Source organism: Thunnus albacares, chromosome 6 (assembly GCF_914725855.1).
Source record: "Thunnus albacares chromosome 6, fThuAlb1.1, whole genome shotgun sequence".
In the NCBI taxonomy this organism is placed as follows: domain Eukaryota; kingdom Metazoa; phylum Chordata; class Actinopteri; order Scombriformes; family Scombridae; genus Thunnus; species Thunnus albacares.
Genome location: NC_058111.1, coordinates 15,655,802 through 15,674,478, shown reverse-complemented (window position 1 = coordinate 15,674,478; position 18,677 = coordinate 15,655,802). Strand labels below are relative to the sequence as shown.

General features: G+C 38.6%; 2 protein-coding genes and 1 long non-coding RNA gene across 4 annotated transcripts in view; 1 reads left to right on the top strand and 2 right to left on the bottom strand.

Moving 5' to 3' along the window:
- The window catches only part of ttc9b (tetratricopeptide repeat domain 9B), a 28,595-nt gene extending 21,525 nt beyond the window's left edge, over window positions 1-7,070 (bottom strand). Inside the window, exon 1 of the mRNA XM_044354183.1 lies at window positions 5,234-7,070. Coding sequence (XP_044210118.1) covers window positions 5,234-5,711 — 478 coding nt within the window. The 5' untranslated portion in view covers window positions 5,712-7,070. The remainder of the gene's footprint in view (window positions 1-5,233) is intronic.
- LOC122983967 lies at window positions 42-16,420 on the top strand. The gene is made up of 3 exons (XR_006403800.1): window positions 42-183; window positions 13,939-13,941; window positions 16,410-16,420. It is a non-coding gene; the product is annotated as an uncharacterized LOC122983967 (long non-coding RNA).
- c6h19orf47 (chromosome 6 C19orf47 homolog) lies at window positions 8,299-17,055 on the bottom strand. 2 transcript variants are annotated; one of them, XM_044354180.1, is made up of 8 exons: window positions 16,991-17,055; window positions 15,464-15,551; window positions 14,071-14,185; window positions 13,823-13,904; window positions 12,096-12,221; window positions 11,848-11,997; window positions 10,395-10,468; window positions 8,299-10,302 (listed from the first exon to the last, which is right to left on the bottom strand). In XM_044354180.1, the coding sequence occupies exons 1-8, from the start codon at window positions 17,052-17,054 to the stop codon at window positions 9,724-9,726; spliced, it is 1,278 nt and encodes a 425-aa protein (XP_044210115.1). In that variant the 5' UTR covers window position 17,055; the 3' UTR covers window positions 8,299-9,723. The 2 variants fall into 2 exon arrangements, with proteins under 2 accessions (XP_044210115.1, XP_044210116.1); XM_044354181.1 differs by having other exon boundaries at window positions 11,923-11,997.
- Window positions 17,056-18,677: the final 1,622 nt, after the last annotated feature.

Sequence of the window (18,677 nt, the reverse complement as noted above, 5' to 3'; positions counted from 1 at the left end):
CACAGTGAGTCAAATGCCTTTTAGTGTTTTAGTAGAACAAAATGCTTTAAAGGATATAGCTGGTGATGTTCTACATTTTTCTTATTGTCAACAAATCTCATGAGCAGAATCAAACCAACAACGAACTGATCCTACTTATAAGTATTGTGTGTGTATCCAAAGCCTGATATATAGTATTCTTCTGTGCTGCAGAGCTCTGTTGTTGCCCCAAAACTATTAAAAACACATCAGTGAGCCACACCGTTGTACTAGGTGACATTTCCCTTCACCCCAAATATCACAGTTATGGTAGTTTTCTAAGGAGGGTTGAAACGAGGGCAACTGGACTTGGTTGTAGATCGCCTCTCATCTAAGGGGCTTCTTCAGTTCTAATTGACTGGTGGGGAGTCCCAGGTATTTAACCTCTGTGGGGTTGTTACCACTTGGTTCGTTAGTGCTCCTGGTTGTTGTAACAACAGCTGTTGGAGTCACCTGATGCCAAATGTGAATGGTTGTAAAGTCTCCTGGGAAGGGATGAGAGGAGAACATTGTAGGTGGGGGATGAGTGATCCTCCGTTGATGGATGGTTTCTCTACATTAACATAAATCATCTCCTTCACTCCTCTTTCAGACCATCTGTCCTCCCTATCCAAAATATGTACGTTGTTGTATCTACAACCAAGTCCAGTTGCCCTCGATTCAACCCTCCTTGGATAATCATGAACTGGATGACTGACAATCTTCACAGACACGTTATGGTAGTTTGTTTAGAAACAGCTCCAAAGACTCAAGAGATTGTAATATGTAGCACAACAAGCTAGCAAAGCTCTGTAAACAGAACCATGTTCCTGCACATGTGCAGTGGCGTCTGCCGTACACAGAAATACTCTCCTGAGGCTGAAAATGTGATTTCTGTTATTAGTCTTTAGAGCCGTTTCTAAACCAATTAACATGCTCAAACTCTTCATGGTGAAGGAACATCCAGTGCAGTGGTCTGGCTCATTGACGTGTTTTTAATCGTTTTTGGACAACAGAAGTCTACAGCACAGATGAATACAATATATCAGGCTTTTGATACACACACAATACATGAGATTTGTTGACAATAAGAAAAATACAGAAAATCGCCAGCCTTATCCTTTAATGTTTAAAAAATATGAGCTCCCGAGTGTTTCAAATGTCAAGCTCTGGCAGATTTATTTGTTGGCCTTCATTGAAAACACGAGAGCTGTGAACCAAAACATCTCTGTGTGAGTATTGTCATGAAATAATAATGCAGAGAGATGATGAACGATAACATTGAACTACTGGCCAGCCAAATGTGGAGTATTCCTATTTTAGATGCATTATTTAAAGATAAGTCTGGTGATATTCTGTATTTTTGTTATTGTTAACAAATCCCATGAAAAGACCAAAACTAACAATGAATTAAATCCTACTCATCTCCTTTGTAGCCAAAGCCTGATATATCTTATTCATCGGTGCCGCAGAGCTCCATTGTTGTCAAATACTATTACAAAACACATCATTGTTGCATTGGGTGACATGTTCCTTCATTACAATGTAGTTTATTTAGGGCAGTTCCCACATACACCATCCTACTGCTGTAAATACTCACTAGAGCACCAAATGTATATTAATCCGCAGCTGAAAATAGTCCCCCTTACTCCTGTTTAAAGTAACTTTTGCTAAAAACTACCATGCCCAAATAACTTCTTTTTATATAAATGAAACTAGATATATTTGTGACATGTTCTAAAAGAATTACATCTTCAGTAGAAACCAGTGTGTTTGGGTGCGACACAGAGAGTGTAGGGAAGTTGGAAAGCATTAAAAGACGGACTGATGCATTGTTGGTTTCTTCATTAATGTTGCTTGAAGATAGTCACAAGGGTTAACTACAACATGATGTAAAAATATAAGAAAGAGCAAACGTCTTCCATCATTACTGGGACTATGCAGCAGGAATATGAACGTAGGAATCCCAGAAACTACCAAAGTAAACATTTTAATCCCAAGCAAACACATTATTGTAGCTCATGTAAATGTCTTCACTGATGGCAGAGGAAGGTTAAAGTGAGGTTTCTTTGTGTGTGTGTTCATGTGTGTCAGTGCGCATGTGCAGTCACTCTGGTGAAGCAGCCGTGAGGGGAGGGTATGAGCGGTATTAATACAACAACAGGGAAAAGGCCCAGCGATGGTTGCCATGGTAAATATGGCCCCCTGTCGCGTGCTAGCGGTCCCCTCCTCCCCCTCTTTACCCTTCCTCTTCCACTGCTCTCTACTATTTCTCTCCATGCTTCCTCTCCTGCCGCCCTAACCGATCCCCTTTCTCTTCCACCGCCGCTTCCTCCTTTCCCAATTCTTCTTTTTTCTTCCTTATTACCTTCCCTCCTCCTCCTTCTTGTCCTTCCCTACCCTATCTTTCCTTTACGCCACAGTGACCCCCCCCCCCTCCTCCAGACAGTCCCTGAATGCTGCGCAGAACAAGGCGAACTTAAGTGCATCATGGCAGGTCGACTGGGCAGCGCCACAATATCACCGCTGCCCCCTCATGACCCGAAAACCACAATGTTCACATAGATAACGATGTCATACAGGTGATGTGATGTAACTGCCTTCGTGCCAGCGTGCACTGTTCATCATCATCATCATCATCATCATCATCATCACCATCATCTCCTCCTGGATCCAGCGTGTCGTTATTCATCATGATCTGCTGTTCACGCTGCATACGAAGCAAATACTGTTGACATAAGTAGGATTTTTAAAGAAGCACTAAAAAAAGATGATATTTATCTTTTTTTTCTATCACTGTAATCAGATTAACACTACAAAAGAACATATTTGTTTGCCAGGAGAAAATCTGGCTCCACTTCCCTAAACGAAGCGGTCCCGTGTGATCAACAGTAACTGATAGATGATTGATTGACAGATGATTTGAGATGAGGGTGAAATTTGGAAAAGGATATGACCAGATGACCTTCATTCAGTAACCCTACAGCAAGATACATTAAGCTTAGAGGTTCATTCTTGACCTCTGAAATACACATGTTATCAAATGTTTAGGGATGCAACAATTTGTTTATTGACAGAAAATCAATCGCCAATTATTTTGATAATCGATTTTACAGAAAACATGTTCTGTAATTCTCTGGTTGCAGCTTCTCAAATACAAACATCTTCTGTTTTATTTAGTCTCCTGTGATAGTAAACTGATTATGAAGATAATAAAATCCCTTTTAATCATTTTAAATCTGCTTTAGCTGACACACGGCAGTGTGTGTTTTAATTGAGCTTTAACTTTTATGTGCATGTATTGCTTTTATTGTTTCTTATGTTTTATATTGCTTACTGCTTATCTGTTCATATTTGCTTTTTATATTTGCTGATTTTTGTTTCTTTTATTTTATATTTGTATTGTAATCGAGGCGTCCTTGAAGGTTTGAATGAATGCATGAATGAATGAATATCTTTGGGCTGTGCATCGGACATTTTTCGGTTGCATCTTGAACTTTGGGAAACAGTGATCGTCATTTCTCACCATTTTCTGACATTTTAGAGACCAAACAATGAATTGATTAATCTAGAAAATAATCAACAGATTAATCGATAATGAAAATGAAGCTTTTGATTGTAGAAGGCTGTAAAACATGGTCAAAACATCCAGACAGAGAACCTTGAAATTAGAATATTTTATTACAGATTTGTTTTTCTTGTTCTAACTGCATCAATAGTTTGTTTTTATGAGCTCTTTAGTTTTTGTTTTATTGCTACACTAGTTCTGCATTATGATACAAGCTAAAGATTAAAACCCAACATACTAAGATTGAAGATGATTTCTATTTGGTAAGAGTAGAGTTACCTTTAAAGATGTTACAGATGCAGATCACTCAGTTGCATCAATTAAATTATTATTATCATTGCAGTCAGCTGTCACACCTGTTTAGTGCAACTGATGATTATTTTCATTATTAATCTGTTGACTATGTTTTCAATCAATTGATCAGTTGTTTGGTCTATAAAATGTCTGAAAATGGTGAAAAATGTCAACCACAGTTTCCCAACGTGACGTCCTCAAATGTCACATCTTTGTCCACAATCCTAAAATATTCAGTTTATTATCATAGAAGACGAAAGAAACAAGAAAATATTCATATTTGAGAAACTGGAATCAGATAATTTGGACATTTTTGTTGTTTGCAGCTCTACACCTGTTATTTATTAGCTGACACCTCTGTCTGCTTTCACTGCAACAATTCCTCCGTCATTTTTGGTGTAATCTTACTCTGACATATATTAAATATATGTGGGTCTCCATGCATAGCAAATATGACGATAAGATGATGTTTAATCTGTTACATATATTATATTTTCTAATACTGAAAATCTACAACGTGTGTGAACTTTAAAATGTTTGGAGTATGCTCATTTAATTTAAAGTGTGAACTTTGTATATGTTACAGCACATGAATACTGTCATGAAGTAACTGTATATGAACTGGTGTAAATACTACAGTGATCCAGGGGCTCACTGATTGCACAGTGATGCCATTAGACACGCAGTCTTACATCATCCAACTGCACGGTTCAGGAGACGTCTTCTCACCTCAGACCTCATGTGAAATGTTGATGTTACAACATGACAACGACGTGAACTTGGCTCATATATACATAATGAAAACATTAATGCATTAATGCCCCATCAGCCTATCCTGTGACTTTATTTATTTATTTATTCATTTATTGTGTTTTACTGTCTTTTCCTTTCACTTACACAGCAGAGCGTTACATCTACAACTGGAATAAACATGAAATCACTGGGATTTGTCATTTGGTCGTGATGACTTTGGGGGAAAAAACAAGAAAATAAATGGACTTAATGTCACATGTACCATTTAAGAGATAATGACTTTACTGCCTGAGAGCCTGAATTTGGCATAGTGATAATAAGATGTGTTCATTTAGGCCTCCCTCTCATTTTTCCCCTATTGTGGCTGGAAAATAGCTTCCACTAAATAATGGACTCCTTTGATCAGAGCGTAATCCTTCACATTATATGTGCCCACCAACTAAAACACACAAAATAATCTATCCAGGTTTTTATTGCCTAACACAGTACTATCAGTACTATCTGGTGTGAACCCGATGAACCGGAGCGAACAACGGTGTCAGCAGTACTTGAAGGCTTCTGAGGTCTGAGTTAAAACAGGACACGGTGTTTCTTGTTGGGGTTGGGACCGGTACCGCTCACCTGTCAGGCTGTCGTAGCACTCGATCTCGGTGCTCTCCACGGCTCTCCGCTGCTCCTCGGTCAGCTTGGCGGCGGCTTGGTTCAGCAGGTTGACCTCGGATCCCGTCGTCCCGTCGACCACATGAACCCCTTTGAGCTGCAGCAGCGCCCGGTGGTACTTGCCTATCGCTTCCCGAAATTTCTTCTCCTTGTAGCAGCGGTGACCCTCCGCCTTGAAGTCGATGGCTTTCTGGATCTTCGACTCCATCTCCATTTCAGCCGAGCCGGCTCGGTACCCTCCACCGCCGCCGCCGCCTCCTCCGTCGCCTCCGGCGGCAGCTGCCAGGCTCCGGCCGCCGGTCTCCGGGTAGCTTTTCAGGCTCTTTATCGAGTGCTGTTTGGCTTCCATGTCTCTTAGTGAAAGCGGCTGGAGCGGGCCATGGTGCTCGGACACGAATGTGTGTTTTGTTGGGGAGGACCGGAGCAGCGTGCTGTGCATAAATGATGCGTGATAGAGCGGCAAAGACGGCTGGGCAGGCGGCGGCACCGGAGAAAAACAGCCAAGATAACGGCTTCAGAAGCGTTTCCTGCTCGTGTTTGTGCTTGAGGAATAGATGTAAAAATAAATCTAACCGCTTTTTTTAATCAATTACAAAGAGATAAATAAGGCTAGAGCAGCTGGCAGCGACATCCTGTATCCCCCATCCGTCTGTTTTCCTCGTGCTGGTCCTCTCGCGGACGGATGCTCGGGAGGATTTCTATGGCAGCGAGCTCCGAGGCACGCGCAGCTTCAGCACCACAGACAGCAGCACACAAGACTACCTCTACCGCACAGCATTGTGGGGGAATAAAAAAAACAGAAGTCGTGAGGCGTTGCTGCTGCAGTCCAAATTTTGCATGTCAAAAGCGGAAAAAAAGGTGCAGAAATGTTCACGATACGATTGATTATTTATCAAACCACGTTGCACTTTGGTAGAGAAATATTAACCAAGTGTATGAGTTACACAATAATACATATCTGCCAATAATTAAGAGCTTTTTTGCATATTTATTGAACTATCAGGAAAGGGTGCCCTATTGACACCATTAAGTGACAGCCTCCACAAGCCTATTTACGCTACTATATCCTAAATGATTAATTAATAGCCTTATAAAAGATAACACATTACGTCACTCCCATTGTTTACACGTGGCCAGCCCTCACAATAATTTAAAAAAAGCTGATACAGGTAAATTCAGCTTTTACTTCAATCGATACCCCATCTATAAACATCAGATAATGGCCAAACCGGAGCGCCTGATGACTTCAGCTGATAAGCTTTTCAAGGAGATGGAGACGGACAGCAGGAGGCTGCAGGAGCCAGAGGAGGAGGAGGAAGAGAGCGACCTCAAGGGGACAAGGTGTTAATTACACCAATTTTTTCAATGTGACGTGCAGCACCACCAGCCAGCCACATATGATACCGTCGTTTCTGCATAAATCTTTGCAAGGTGGTAACATCATTGCCTCCACATGTGCATATAAGCAGCCGCAAGTCTGTGAAGTGTGATTCATCTGAGTCATAAGCAGCAGCACGATAAGAGGTTAATTCAGTCCAGAAGCAGTGACAAAGAGAATAAACATCTGTACTCTCACATCCATATTCTTGGTTCACAGATCAGACCTGCAGTGTATCAGCTCCTCCTCCAACCAGCCCACAGATAAACATTTATGAATAATTTATTATAGCAAGACATCACAGGTGTTAAGAGTACAGTTAAAACATAATTCCCTCCATATGTTATTGTCATGGCTGGCGGTGAGAGCTAATGTGTCCAGAGTCACAACAGCAACTCAGTCTGTGTGTGTTAAGAGAGAAAATACACTAAATACTGGCAGCTCCACGGTTTCTCAGTGTCATAAAGGAGACGTTTTCTTAGTTTTCCTCCTTGAAACATATTATGATTATAATATATACTCACCAAGCATTTTATTAGGAACACCTGTGTAATCTAATGCAATCCCATGCAACAATTCTACTTTTACAAAGTTTATATAATCCTGGTTTTTGTTGAAATTGTCAGAAAGGTGATAATTCTACAGTATGTTTATTATTGAGGTCATAGTGGAGTTCATTATATTGAAAAGTGTTCCTAATATTTCACCCCCCTCATGTCTGTTAATGGGGTGGATGCAATATAATGCACTGAAGCACACCTCCACCACCCACTACAACCCCAATAATAAACATAAAGTAGAATTATCACCTTTCTGACAATGTCAACAAAAACTGAAAATGTGTAAGCTTCATAAAAGTAGAATTTATGGCAGAGCTGTTGTATTGGATTGCATTAGAGTGCATGGGTGTTCATAATAACAAAACATCTTTTGTCTTTTTCAAAGTCAAGTGGTTTGTATCACAATATGATGTTTGAGGGTCACAAGAGTCATTTTTATACCAACCGCGTATTAATCATGTAATAAGAAGCAAATGTTAGTATACTTGGGAAAAAAGCAAAGAACTGTAATAAAAGCAAATGTGGTGTAAAAACAATACATTTCAAATAGTCTTTTTTTTTTTCAATTTAAGAAAAGTTCATGTCTGCAATCGTCAATCGACATTTGTCATATACACATATGATGTGTATACATATGCGTGTGTGTGCTCTATAGTACTTCTGACAATGCTTTTAACATCATTTTAACATGGAGACTTGCCTTGAGCTAAAAGTGATCCAGATAAACAAACTTCCTATATATTTTGTACTGAGGAGGGTATAAAGATTTCAATGTTTCAACAGTCAGGAAGATATAACATAATCGTTCAGATATGGACGTCAAACGTGTGTGTGTGTGTGTGTGTGTGTCCCAGGCTGCAGCTGCATACAGTAAAGAGGAAACTCTCGCAGTTGAGCCAACATTATGCAGCAGCAGCCTCATTACGAGAGGAGTGGATAGGTTTATTGATAAATGATCATGTTAATATTCTCTAGGGAATATAAATATTGACTACACTGTCATGTCTTAGTTAGAGTTGTACAGTAGAGTATGTGCCACTGACTTGCATCGTAATGCCTCCATCAAACAGGAAAAAACAAACAGCAACGATGTTTGGACCCTTCTTTTTTAATCATTTTACCAAGCATACTTCAGCAAGTTCAATATTTTTTAAAAATCATGACACTTCATGGTGAGTTTGCTCTACTTTGTTCCTTAAAACAATAACAAGGTCTTTAACGCAATTTTAAACTTTTCAAATATTTACAGTTTGTAACAAAGTTGTGGTGTGAAGTCTGAAAAACCAAAATAGTACACAGGTGTTAATGACCCATACTGGGTAAGGTGACCTACCCACTGGACCGTCTGTGGCCCCCTGACACCCGGTCTGATGGCATCTCTGAGTTTCTTTACATGGGAACATGATATAGAAAAATATGCAGCAGAACAGATTCTGTGCTGTGAGAAATCAAGTCTACCAAATCTATATATTGCATTTCGAAATAAACAATATTCTACTGATGCGGCCTTCAAGTAGGTGGTTATAGAAAACGTTCAGTAATACGATAGAAAAGCTGACTTGGGCGTCCAGAGGTGTGAACTTCTACTCCACAAGTGCAGAAGAAGAAGAAGAAGAAGAGGTGTCGGTGTAGTTTTTTCTTGTTTCAAGTGTTCAGAGAGGTCGCTCTGTGGAACCATTTTAATTTCCTTTTTCGTGCACAAGTCCGAGGCTGATATTCAGAAGCCTTTCGTCAACGCTTTTACCCATTTTCTACTCTCAAAACGTGATATAGGAGGTAATTTTAAGGTATCAAGACGTGGAAAGATTTAACCATCACCCCACTGCTTGTTCTACGTCCCACTGCGGTCCAGGTTTTTTTTTTTTACCTTGAATAATAAAATTAGCCTGCCTGAGGTGGTATTTTAAAAGAAATATTGACACAACGACTAAATAATTAATCTTAGCAACATTTTCATCTACTCGTGTGTTCATTCAGGATGAATCTCAGAAAAAGGGAAGTTTAGGCAGCAGCATCCTTATATGTGGAGTTACAGGAGAAATTTAAAAAACCACCATAGTGGGCAGCTTGGTTGACGTCATGCTCATGCCTTAAACTCACGTACAGTATACTTAAATATATATTTCTAAAAAATCATAAATGGCAGATATGATTGAGACATGATAACCAGCTTTCTGGTCGGGCAAGAAAATACACACAGTGGACTTAGAGTTTGAAAGAATCCTCAAATTAAAAGCTTGGAGATAAACTGAAGTGATTTTTCAATGGCAGCGTAACTAAAGTGTGAAAAAAAAAGCATCTATTTTTATCTAATAGTAAACCTAAAGCCACAGTGCAGCATTAAAATCGTCCATTCACTCAGGCGGAACAAAAAAAAAACAAAACAAAAAAAAAACTCCAGTTAATATCAATCTGCAGTCCTGTGTGTTGCCAGGATAAATGCAAAAAGGTGTGGATACAAATTTTTGTAAAGAACGTATAGAAAGAGTCTGGTTAATCTTTTTGGATGTGTGTTAGGTTCTCTTGCTGCCCAGTCTCTTAAAAACACTGACAGCCTTAACGTCCATCTGGGCCCCGAGACTGTCCCCTCCTCCTCCTCCTGCTCCTGCTCCTGCTCCTGCTCCTGCTCCTGCTCCGCCGGCCCCGGTGCTGCTGCTGACCTTGGAGCTTGCTATGGTGAGTTTCTCCTGAGCTTTGGGTCGGGTGCTGGTCACTCTGTTGTCCTGTGTGTCAGCAGGTGGAGGTGGACCGGCTGTGCTCTGGTGCGTGGCAGGGAGCTTGCCCAGTCTCTGAAGCACACTAATTTTGGCAGGTGGGAGGCCATTGGAGGAGGAGGTGGAGGAGGAGGTGGGAGTGTCGGAGGGAGGTAGTTTGAATTTGCCTCCCAGGCGCCGCAGGGTGGTCGGGGCTGGTTTTGCGGCGGGCTCTTTCTTCTGGGAGGGAGGAGGTCTTTTGAGGACACCAGCGTACTGGAGGACGGAGCCTTCTCCATCGCTGTCGTCCTCGTCGTCTATGTGCATGTTTGCAGCTATCTTTCCTGGCCTCGGCCCGTCTTCACCCGCTCTGTCCAGACGACTGAACACACCAGTGGGCTGCCAGAACATGAGCGTTATAATTAAAGAACTTATCTTTACGCCTCCATCCAAAACACACGGATCTATTAAGATGTACTGACGGGTCTCACCTTGTTATTGCTTGTTGTTGTATCTGCCTTTGATTCAGCCCCAAGTCTCGCAAACACAGAGGTGCGCTTCAAACCTTTTCAAGGATCAGAGTAATAGGCAATTAGATAGTTTACACACAAAAAAAAACATAAACTGTATAACAGCTTAACAGACTGTGATAGGGTTGGTTCATGTTTTGATAAATTATTAGCAAAAGACCAATAATCAGAAAAATTCTACAACTTCCTGATCCTCTACTGATCATACCAGTGAAATGATGTAAATCTCATCATCTTACTGTTGTGCTTATCAAAGGACCAGTGTGTAAGATTTAGTGGCATCTAGTGGTGAGGTTGCAGATTGCAACCAAGTGAATACCCTTCTACGGAGGCCACAAAACATAAATATAAATATTATATTCCATTTCTGCCAAGTTCGTTCTGCTAGATGCCACTAAACTCTAAACATTCTAACCTTTAAGACAAAACTGCAGCTAATAACTGTGGAAAGTGAAAGTCTCTTGCTTAAACATTACAGATTTATTTTAATGGTTTCATTAAACTAGGCTCTAAATGTATCAGTGCTACAATTATCAGCTCACAAAGTTTAAATGTACTGTGAAGATCATGTGTATATTAATTAATTAATGAATAATTTATTTCCTCAATCTGAGGAAGCAGCTTCGATTAAGCATGTTGCCAAAATTTTACCAGAAAAAGAGAATAAAATCATAAAAGCTTGAAATGTGTCATTCAGCTTTTTCAATGATTGTGTGATGGCAATGAGGGAAAAACTAACTTTGTGAAGGTTGTAAAAGATATCAAACATGTCTATTTTGTTACTGCATATTTTCTCCCTAACATTTATTCTTCATTTCCTATTTTGAAACGTTATATTATACAAGTCTACACTGAGAAATCTGGCTTTTTATTTTTTTTGAACTTCTAACCAGAGGTCCTAGTTAACAATACACATATACACTTTGCTTTTCCATTTTGAATATTTATATGATAACTTGAGAGTTTTGTTCCCCTCATGAAAGGAAATGCGTTACAAGCCCTGACAAAGAGCATGTTAGGGCTTAAAACTTTACATTTCCTTTAATGAAATAAGAGTGAATGTGTTGAAAGAAAAGTGCTGCTGACAGAACCCACTTACAAATTCATGCCATGGAGGAAAGATGATAGTCACAGATTTTACAGGTAAAATCTTGCTGATGTGAGACAAAAGGAAAAAAAAGAAGCACAGATTGACAGAGGAGTGTTGGCGGAGTATGAAGTGTTAGTAAAGATGAGGGATAAAATTATGTCAGAAATGAATGAAGGTCAAGCAGGCTCTGTTTTTTAGTCTTCTGATTCAGTTTTAGTATGAAAGAAGTCTGTGAAAACTTTTAGTACTGATTAGCGGTGATGAGCGACAGCGTCATTCAATCATGTTGTCTGCGAGGCGCCCAGACTACTGGGTCAGGCCTACCTTTCTTGGCCTGCTGTGCCAGGATTCGGCGTGTGCGTGCCGTGGTGCCTTTGGGCATGTTGATGATGTACTTGCCTTCCATCTCGGCTGTCACACGCCGGCGCTTCACTGCTGGCAACCCGTTCCCCTCATCTGCTGGCTGACTTACAACTGACAAAAAAAAAAAGTGTTGGGTAGACGAGAATGAAACAGAAGCAAGAAAGGCTGGATTTGTTGGTCGAGAGGGCGATGAGGTGAATGATATCTACCTGCTTTGTTACTCTTGTTTGCTTGCATGTTGGACACGGTGACAGAGAGGCGGTTGTCAGGTCGACGGGCTGGAGTGGCTGGCGGGGAGTCGTGGCTCAAGGCATTGGCAATCATACGAGTGGCAGCTGAGAAAAGACAGGGACATTCTTAATAAGCTGTGATTTATCTTGTTTCTTATGCAAACTCAATTTTTTCACCATATTCTGTGCACAAGACCAGATCAGAGGACAGCTGGGCTTCACAGTTGTCTTCTGAAATGTGAGAGGACTTTCAAAATTAAAATGGCACATCAAAGAATGTGTACAACACATTCTTGTACAACCTGGCACCGGGACCAAATAACTAACTGATGCAGTTTGTTAAAGTAGCATTAGATTAAATTGATTTACTTATAGAGACACTTAGCCTTTAATATGTTCCATTAGCTGACATAACAATGACAAATACAGCGAGTGAAAATTCTTATTTTGCACAGCTTTAGACCGTTTTAGGCTATCTCTTAAATAAGAAAGAGGAAGAGGTTAAGCTACTGAACAACTGGTCATACCTACTTGTGCCAATCCAAACCAGTTTTACATTGTGCTGTATAAGCGCTGGTTGAATGTTAAGTGCACATGAATGATCCAACAAAGCTGTTTACTAAGATCGATGAACAATATCCAAGCTACAGATATAATGTATGTAATAACGCTGAAAATGGGTCGACCATGTTGCTCCCTGAAAGTAAGATGCATTTCGTATGCATTAACATATTCTGTCAAATTGCGATTATTATTATTATGCACATTTACAAACATACACACATACATCATCATTCAAATGCCACACAGCCGTTAATTTTTAAATCTATCTACTGCTAAACATGACTCATAAATCTCTGCATCTAAAAGTATAAAATTGTACTTAATCTGAGCTTAATGGAAACTGAATCTCAGCTGATTTGTATCGGCTGTGAATCGCAGGGTATCCAATGTTTTTTTTAATAATTTCCTTAATCAGATCAACGAACATATATATTGAACTTTTTTGAGGGGTAGATGGACACCCCAACTTCTGGTGCTATATTGTTTTCTCAGAAAGTTTAGAACAATGAAGAACATGGATAATTGTTATGTGATTTGTACACTTCGTGATCATAAAGATTTGATTTGATCAATATCTTTAAAGTTTTTCTTCTTCAGAGAACACTAGTTACCTTCCGCTCCTTTAACCATCACCGATAAGCACCACACCAAAGAGTCATCAGGTGGAGACAGTCTAAAATCAATTTAATGCACTTAATAAAAACATCAACGCATGGAACGCGTGTATCAATATCTTATGAGAGGAAGCATTAAGATATTGACATATTGATTTTTATCCACTCCTGTGGTTAACTTCAATATTTTATAATCCTACAACATGTATGAAATGTCTGCCTCTTTCATCTGATCACTGCAGACAGAGTTTATTATTATACAACTATTGATTCGTATTGCTTCCGGCTGGGCTGATAAATAAGTCACATGGTTGTCTCACTCTAATAAATGAATGTATGTACATTCATGAATGTATGAAGTAGGACGGATGATAAACACTGTTGTTTCATTGCTCCAGACTGAACAGTTGCTGTGACCCTAAACTTAAATTTGAAAATAAATCCATATAACTTATGACAATGAAAATCTTTTTAAATTGTGGTCCATTGTTTTTCTCCAGAGAAAAAAGGTCAAATGTTGACACTTACGAGTGTTGGCAGTTCTTCTGAGCTCGGCTTGAACACTGGTCTGTCCTGAGGAGATGGCTTCTGTGGCCATTTTGCACATGTCCTGAAGAGCGAAGGTAGGAATACATATTACAGAGGTCGTGTTAAATTCACTGTTTACAGTGAGTCACTGACTTTCAAACACTTTCCATGACTGCATTCACAAAAATACATCGTCCATTTTCAACATTTCCTTACTTCAAACATTAAACTGTTAAGTCTGATCTCACCTGCCTGTAGACCTGCTTGGCGTGTTTAAGAATGGCAATGATGTCACCAACAACAGTAATGCCGAGGTCCATCATGATGTCCTTACTCAGGTCCATCAGCATGTTCTTCTGAATTCTGCAGTGACATGAAAAACCAGAAAATACCGTATTTGTTCCCTTGGTCTTGACCAAAGAAAAACAGAGGTATGTTGTTGCCCTTTAGGTTATTTTTTATTTTATTTGTTTATTTGATAGGGACTGAGCACATTAATGAACATCAGTCTACAATACAAGATGTAAACATGCCAGAGTTAGCAAAAAATTACATCTGTAGTCTCTAGGCAGGTAACAAAAACAGAAGCATTTTAAATAACAACAGGCAAATACAAATATATGAATACGAAGTATAAAAGGACGAAATACATTGTACACATGTCTACTTAAAATGATCACAGTTCTGGTTTGCCTTGAGCCATTGTTTGAGATGAGACTTAAAGGTGGAATATGTGGGGCGCTCCCTTATTGCAACCGGTAGGCCATTCCAATATTTACTTCACTTTAATCTTGCTTTAATCACCACATGAATAACACAAATAAGTTTAGTTTTTAAGTGTCAAATGTCAAATTATAATTCTATCAAATTCTGTCCATTTTAAATTCACACTACAAACAAACTGCACTAGAGTTCACCTCAAAGCAGACGGAGACCCCCATTTACAGACAGTCTTGGAGTTGTTGTTTGTGTTATAACTACTGCAAAATAGATCATCCAGAGGATTATATGATATGAATATGACTTTAGTTCTCATGTGTGAACCCTAAATGACCTAAAATTAATCAATGGAACTTTTGTCTTAGGCTGGACCAAAAGAACCAAACTAGAGGAGCAAACACAGCTAGATTTGTAGAAAGTGATTGCAATGTAAACTGCATTTGTAATATTGATCTAAAAATCACAATTTTATTTCTCCCCAAATCATTCATATCTTGTCCTGACTGAATTATTTTTGCAGTTGAGGATGATTACGTTTTGGATTATGACTGTTTAGATGCAGCCGCTCTTTCTACTGGATCTGGTTTCTGCATGTCATCACCAGTGAGGAAGGATGAGACCAACAATCAATACGTGACCTAACTTCAACATTACTGGTCTCAGGTTTTTACTTTCACATGTAGATCATCATTACATTGTTTCTAATCAGATTTATTTGTTTTTTGATTAACTTGTAAAGATTGAAACCAATCAGTTACGCCAATGATTTTACTGCAATGACGCAGATCAGTTGATGGGAGAGATTGTGTGTCAGCTCAGTTACACACTAATGTAAGAGTGCAGTGGAAAAGCATATGAAAACAGCACATCATGATGAGGCTAAAGCATATCAGGCCTATAAAAAAGGAGGCATTAGATTACCTGTTGTCGACAAAGGAGACTGCATAAGTGACAGCGAGGCCGGCTGGGATCCCAGCATCCTTAAAAAACTGAATCCACTCTGAGGTGGCTTCAGAAAAAAATAAAAGATTGTAAGCAATCATAAATCAACAAAAGCTAGCAGTTATTTTTTAAGAGTCTTTTTAGTGCCAAAATCCCTCTTTTTGTTACTATACTTCCACCGCAGCTCAGCAGGGAAACACAAAGAGGGAATTTGATGCTAAAAATACTGTAAATGTGGCAGATATCCACTTGATATGACCAACTCAGACTGCTGAAGCCTCATATAAGCTTCAGATAAACTTTTAAATGCATTTTTACACAAAATGACTGTCGACACACTATGGATTATCACTTACATCATCACTTAAATTAAAAGTGCATTTGAAGGGGATCTTTCAATGGCCAGTATGAACAGGAGGGATAATTACAGCGAGGAAAACCTCTTTCAATGTTCATATGGGCACCTGACTGTTGTTGTAAGACAGACTTGAAAAATTACGAACCTATCCTTTCAACTCACAATGATATAAAACAGCAAAAAGCAGAAAATCCACACATGTAAGAAGTTGAAACCAACATACAGCAGCCTCTCTGTTGTATATGTGACATACTAAATTGAGTAATGATCAAAATTAGTTTCTGCACTACTTGTGACCACAGTAACAGTAGATTGGCCTCTTCAAGGTAAACAACATAAAGTTATAGTGTAGATTATGGTTCTCAGTCATACAGTGGAGTACAGTGGGGGTTTACACCTCTCACTGCACTCTACTGTAGTCTCTAACCCCCACTGTCTGGCCGGCGGGAGATGTAAACCCTAGGAGACAGCAACGTGTTGAAGTGTGACACATGCTGACCAAGGCCAGCTGGAGGTTGTTTATAACACCGAGTATGAAACGTCTTGTGGTCTGAGTAAAAGATCCAGAGTGGAGGGAGCGCGACAGCTGCCACAACAATGGCTCATCCCAACTGGGAGTCACACGGTGGCTAAATTCTCGTTTGACACTTAGTGAGGCGTCTCTTTAGGGGCAAAGTATACCACAAATAAAAGCTTAAGTGCTATCAAAAAAGATATTGTAACATTATAAAGCTAGATTTATGGATCACTGTCAATAAAATGTGAAAAAATGTGATTCAAATCTGATACAGATTCAGTGCCGGTTGGCTAACGTGAGAATAACACGATGAATTAGCTTAATTAAACGATTAAATCGCGAACAATTCAGAGCACAGTTCCCCCATTACATGTGTTGTAACAATAAGAAGTGAAATCACATATTTAAAGCACGACTAACAGAGCGGTTACTGCTAGCATCCCGCATTAGCATTGTCTTAGCCATGAATTAAAAGGTGCTAACTGCGGCACCCAAAATGAACAGAACCGCTCGTAAAAACTCTAGACAGTGTTTCGAGTTAATGCAGTGGCCTTATCTAATGTTAAAATACAGAAATATTTTGAGTATTGCCAAGTAGTAACGTTGGCTAGCCGGGCCTTTATGCTCTCACCTGTTGTCACGGACGCCATGTTTACAATAAATGTGTGGTGACGTAGGCGGCTACATCCGGGCATCCGTGACGCAACTTCCGCCCCTCAAAAAAAAAAAAAAGTGATGTGAAGTTTTATTTATTTGTTCCACCAACAAATTTGTCTCAAGATGTGTGGATATCGATAATAAATGTGATTTTCGTTAAAAAAAAAAAAAAAAAAAAAAAAAGAAGAAGAAAGAAAGACAAAGAAAAAAGAAGACGATACAACTAAACCTTTATTTTATGAATAACAGTTTACAAATCAGGATTCTGGGAAAAATTAGGATTATTTGAACACTCAAACGAACCATTCAATTAAGCTTCCCCATCGTGTGAACTTTTCATGATTAAATTTGGAAAATATTTTGAGTCTATCCAACTTTTAAACAACAACGAATGTGCACATACAGGTAGTAAGGTCCAAGATTTTTTTTTTTTAAAGAAATATGATTTTATTGCCCACCTTTTCTGTTATTTTTCTATTTATTTATTATTATTAATTTGACCTTTTGTCCTGTTAGCATGTTGATTGTATCAACAAACTGAAAGTGAAGTCATATCCTTTATGTCATCTTTATTTCATCATGATGCCTACTTGTTTACTGTTATTGTATTATTGCCACACATATTGTAAGTGATGATTTCTAAAAAATAAAATGTTTTATTTATTTTGGTCATTTCTGTTATAAACATAGTTTTAAACTTTCTATTAAAGATGTTATAATATATTTTGAATGTAAAGACCCTAAAATTGATTTTATTGTTAATGTGATGCTTATAACGGGTAGGTTTTTTTTAATTCACACGTTGTTTTTCAAAGAAATTACCATTATTTTCTATGTTCCTACATGATTTCACATCATTTTAGTTTCAATAAAGTTTCAATAAAAAAAAAAAGAAAACAGTTTTATTTATGGACACTAGAGAGCGACACAGACTGCAAGCTCACACAAAACACCCATCATATGCAGTTATGATCACTTTAACTATGAAACATTCAAGTTGCTGCTACATGTGCTCCTTTTTATTTTTGGTTTTATTTAATTGTTCTGTTGCATCATTATACATATATAAACATTGCTAGTTCTCTGTTTTTGTTTTTTAAATTGTTAGTTCAAGAATATCTTATCATGTAATACCTTGTCTTGATTGTTGAGGTCTGTGATTGTTTGAAACTTAAAAAATAAAAAATACTGAATAGCACATTCGGCTGACATTAAAAATATTGTCAAAGCATTTAGTCAATTAATTGATTAGTCAATGGACAGAAAATTAATTGGCAGCTATGATCTATTTGTTATGCCAAACATCAACCTGGTTACAGCCTCAGAAATATGAGGACGTTCTCTGTTTTCATTGTAAATTAAATACGATTGTGTTTTAGACTGTCAGTCAGACAAAACAAGATATTTGAAAATGTCAGCTTGAGGTCTGGGAAATTGTTATTGAATGTGATGTGATTGATGTGAATTTTGAGTTTTCAACATTTCCTGACATTTTATAGACTTAATGATTGAATAATTAAAGGAGAAAATCAATACAACATAATGACATTAATCGTTAGTTGCAATAACAAAAAGATATGTACAATCAAAAAGACAAAAACACTAAACACAATCACTTTTTAGCTCCATGGCAAACACCTGCAGTTTCAACTCAAGTAACA

Coding starts and splice junctions, on each gene's coding strand:
- c6h19orf47 (XM_044354180.1), bottom strand. CDS start 17,054: ATGCCCGGATGTAGCCGCCTACGTCACCACACATTTATTGTAAACATG. Junction 14,186..15,463: donor GTCTCCTTTGTCGACAACAG/GTAATCTAATGC, acceptor ATGTCACTGCAG/AATTCAGAAGAACATGCTGA. Junction 10,303..10,394: donor CAACAACAAGCAATAACAAG/GTGAGACCCGTC, acceptor ATGTTCTGGCAG/CCCACTGGTGTGTTCAGTCG.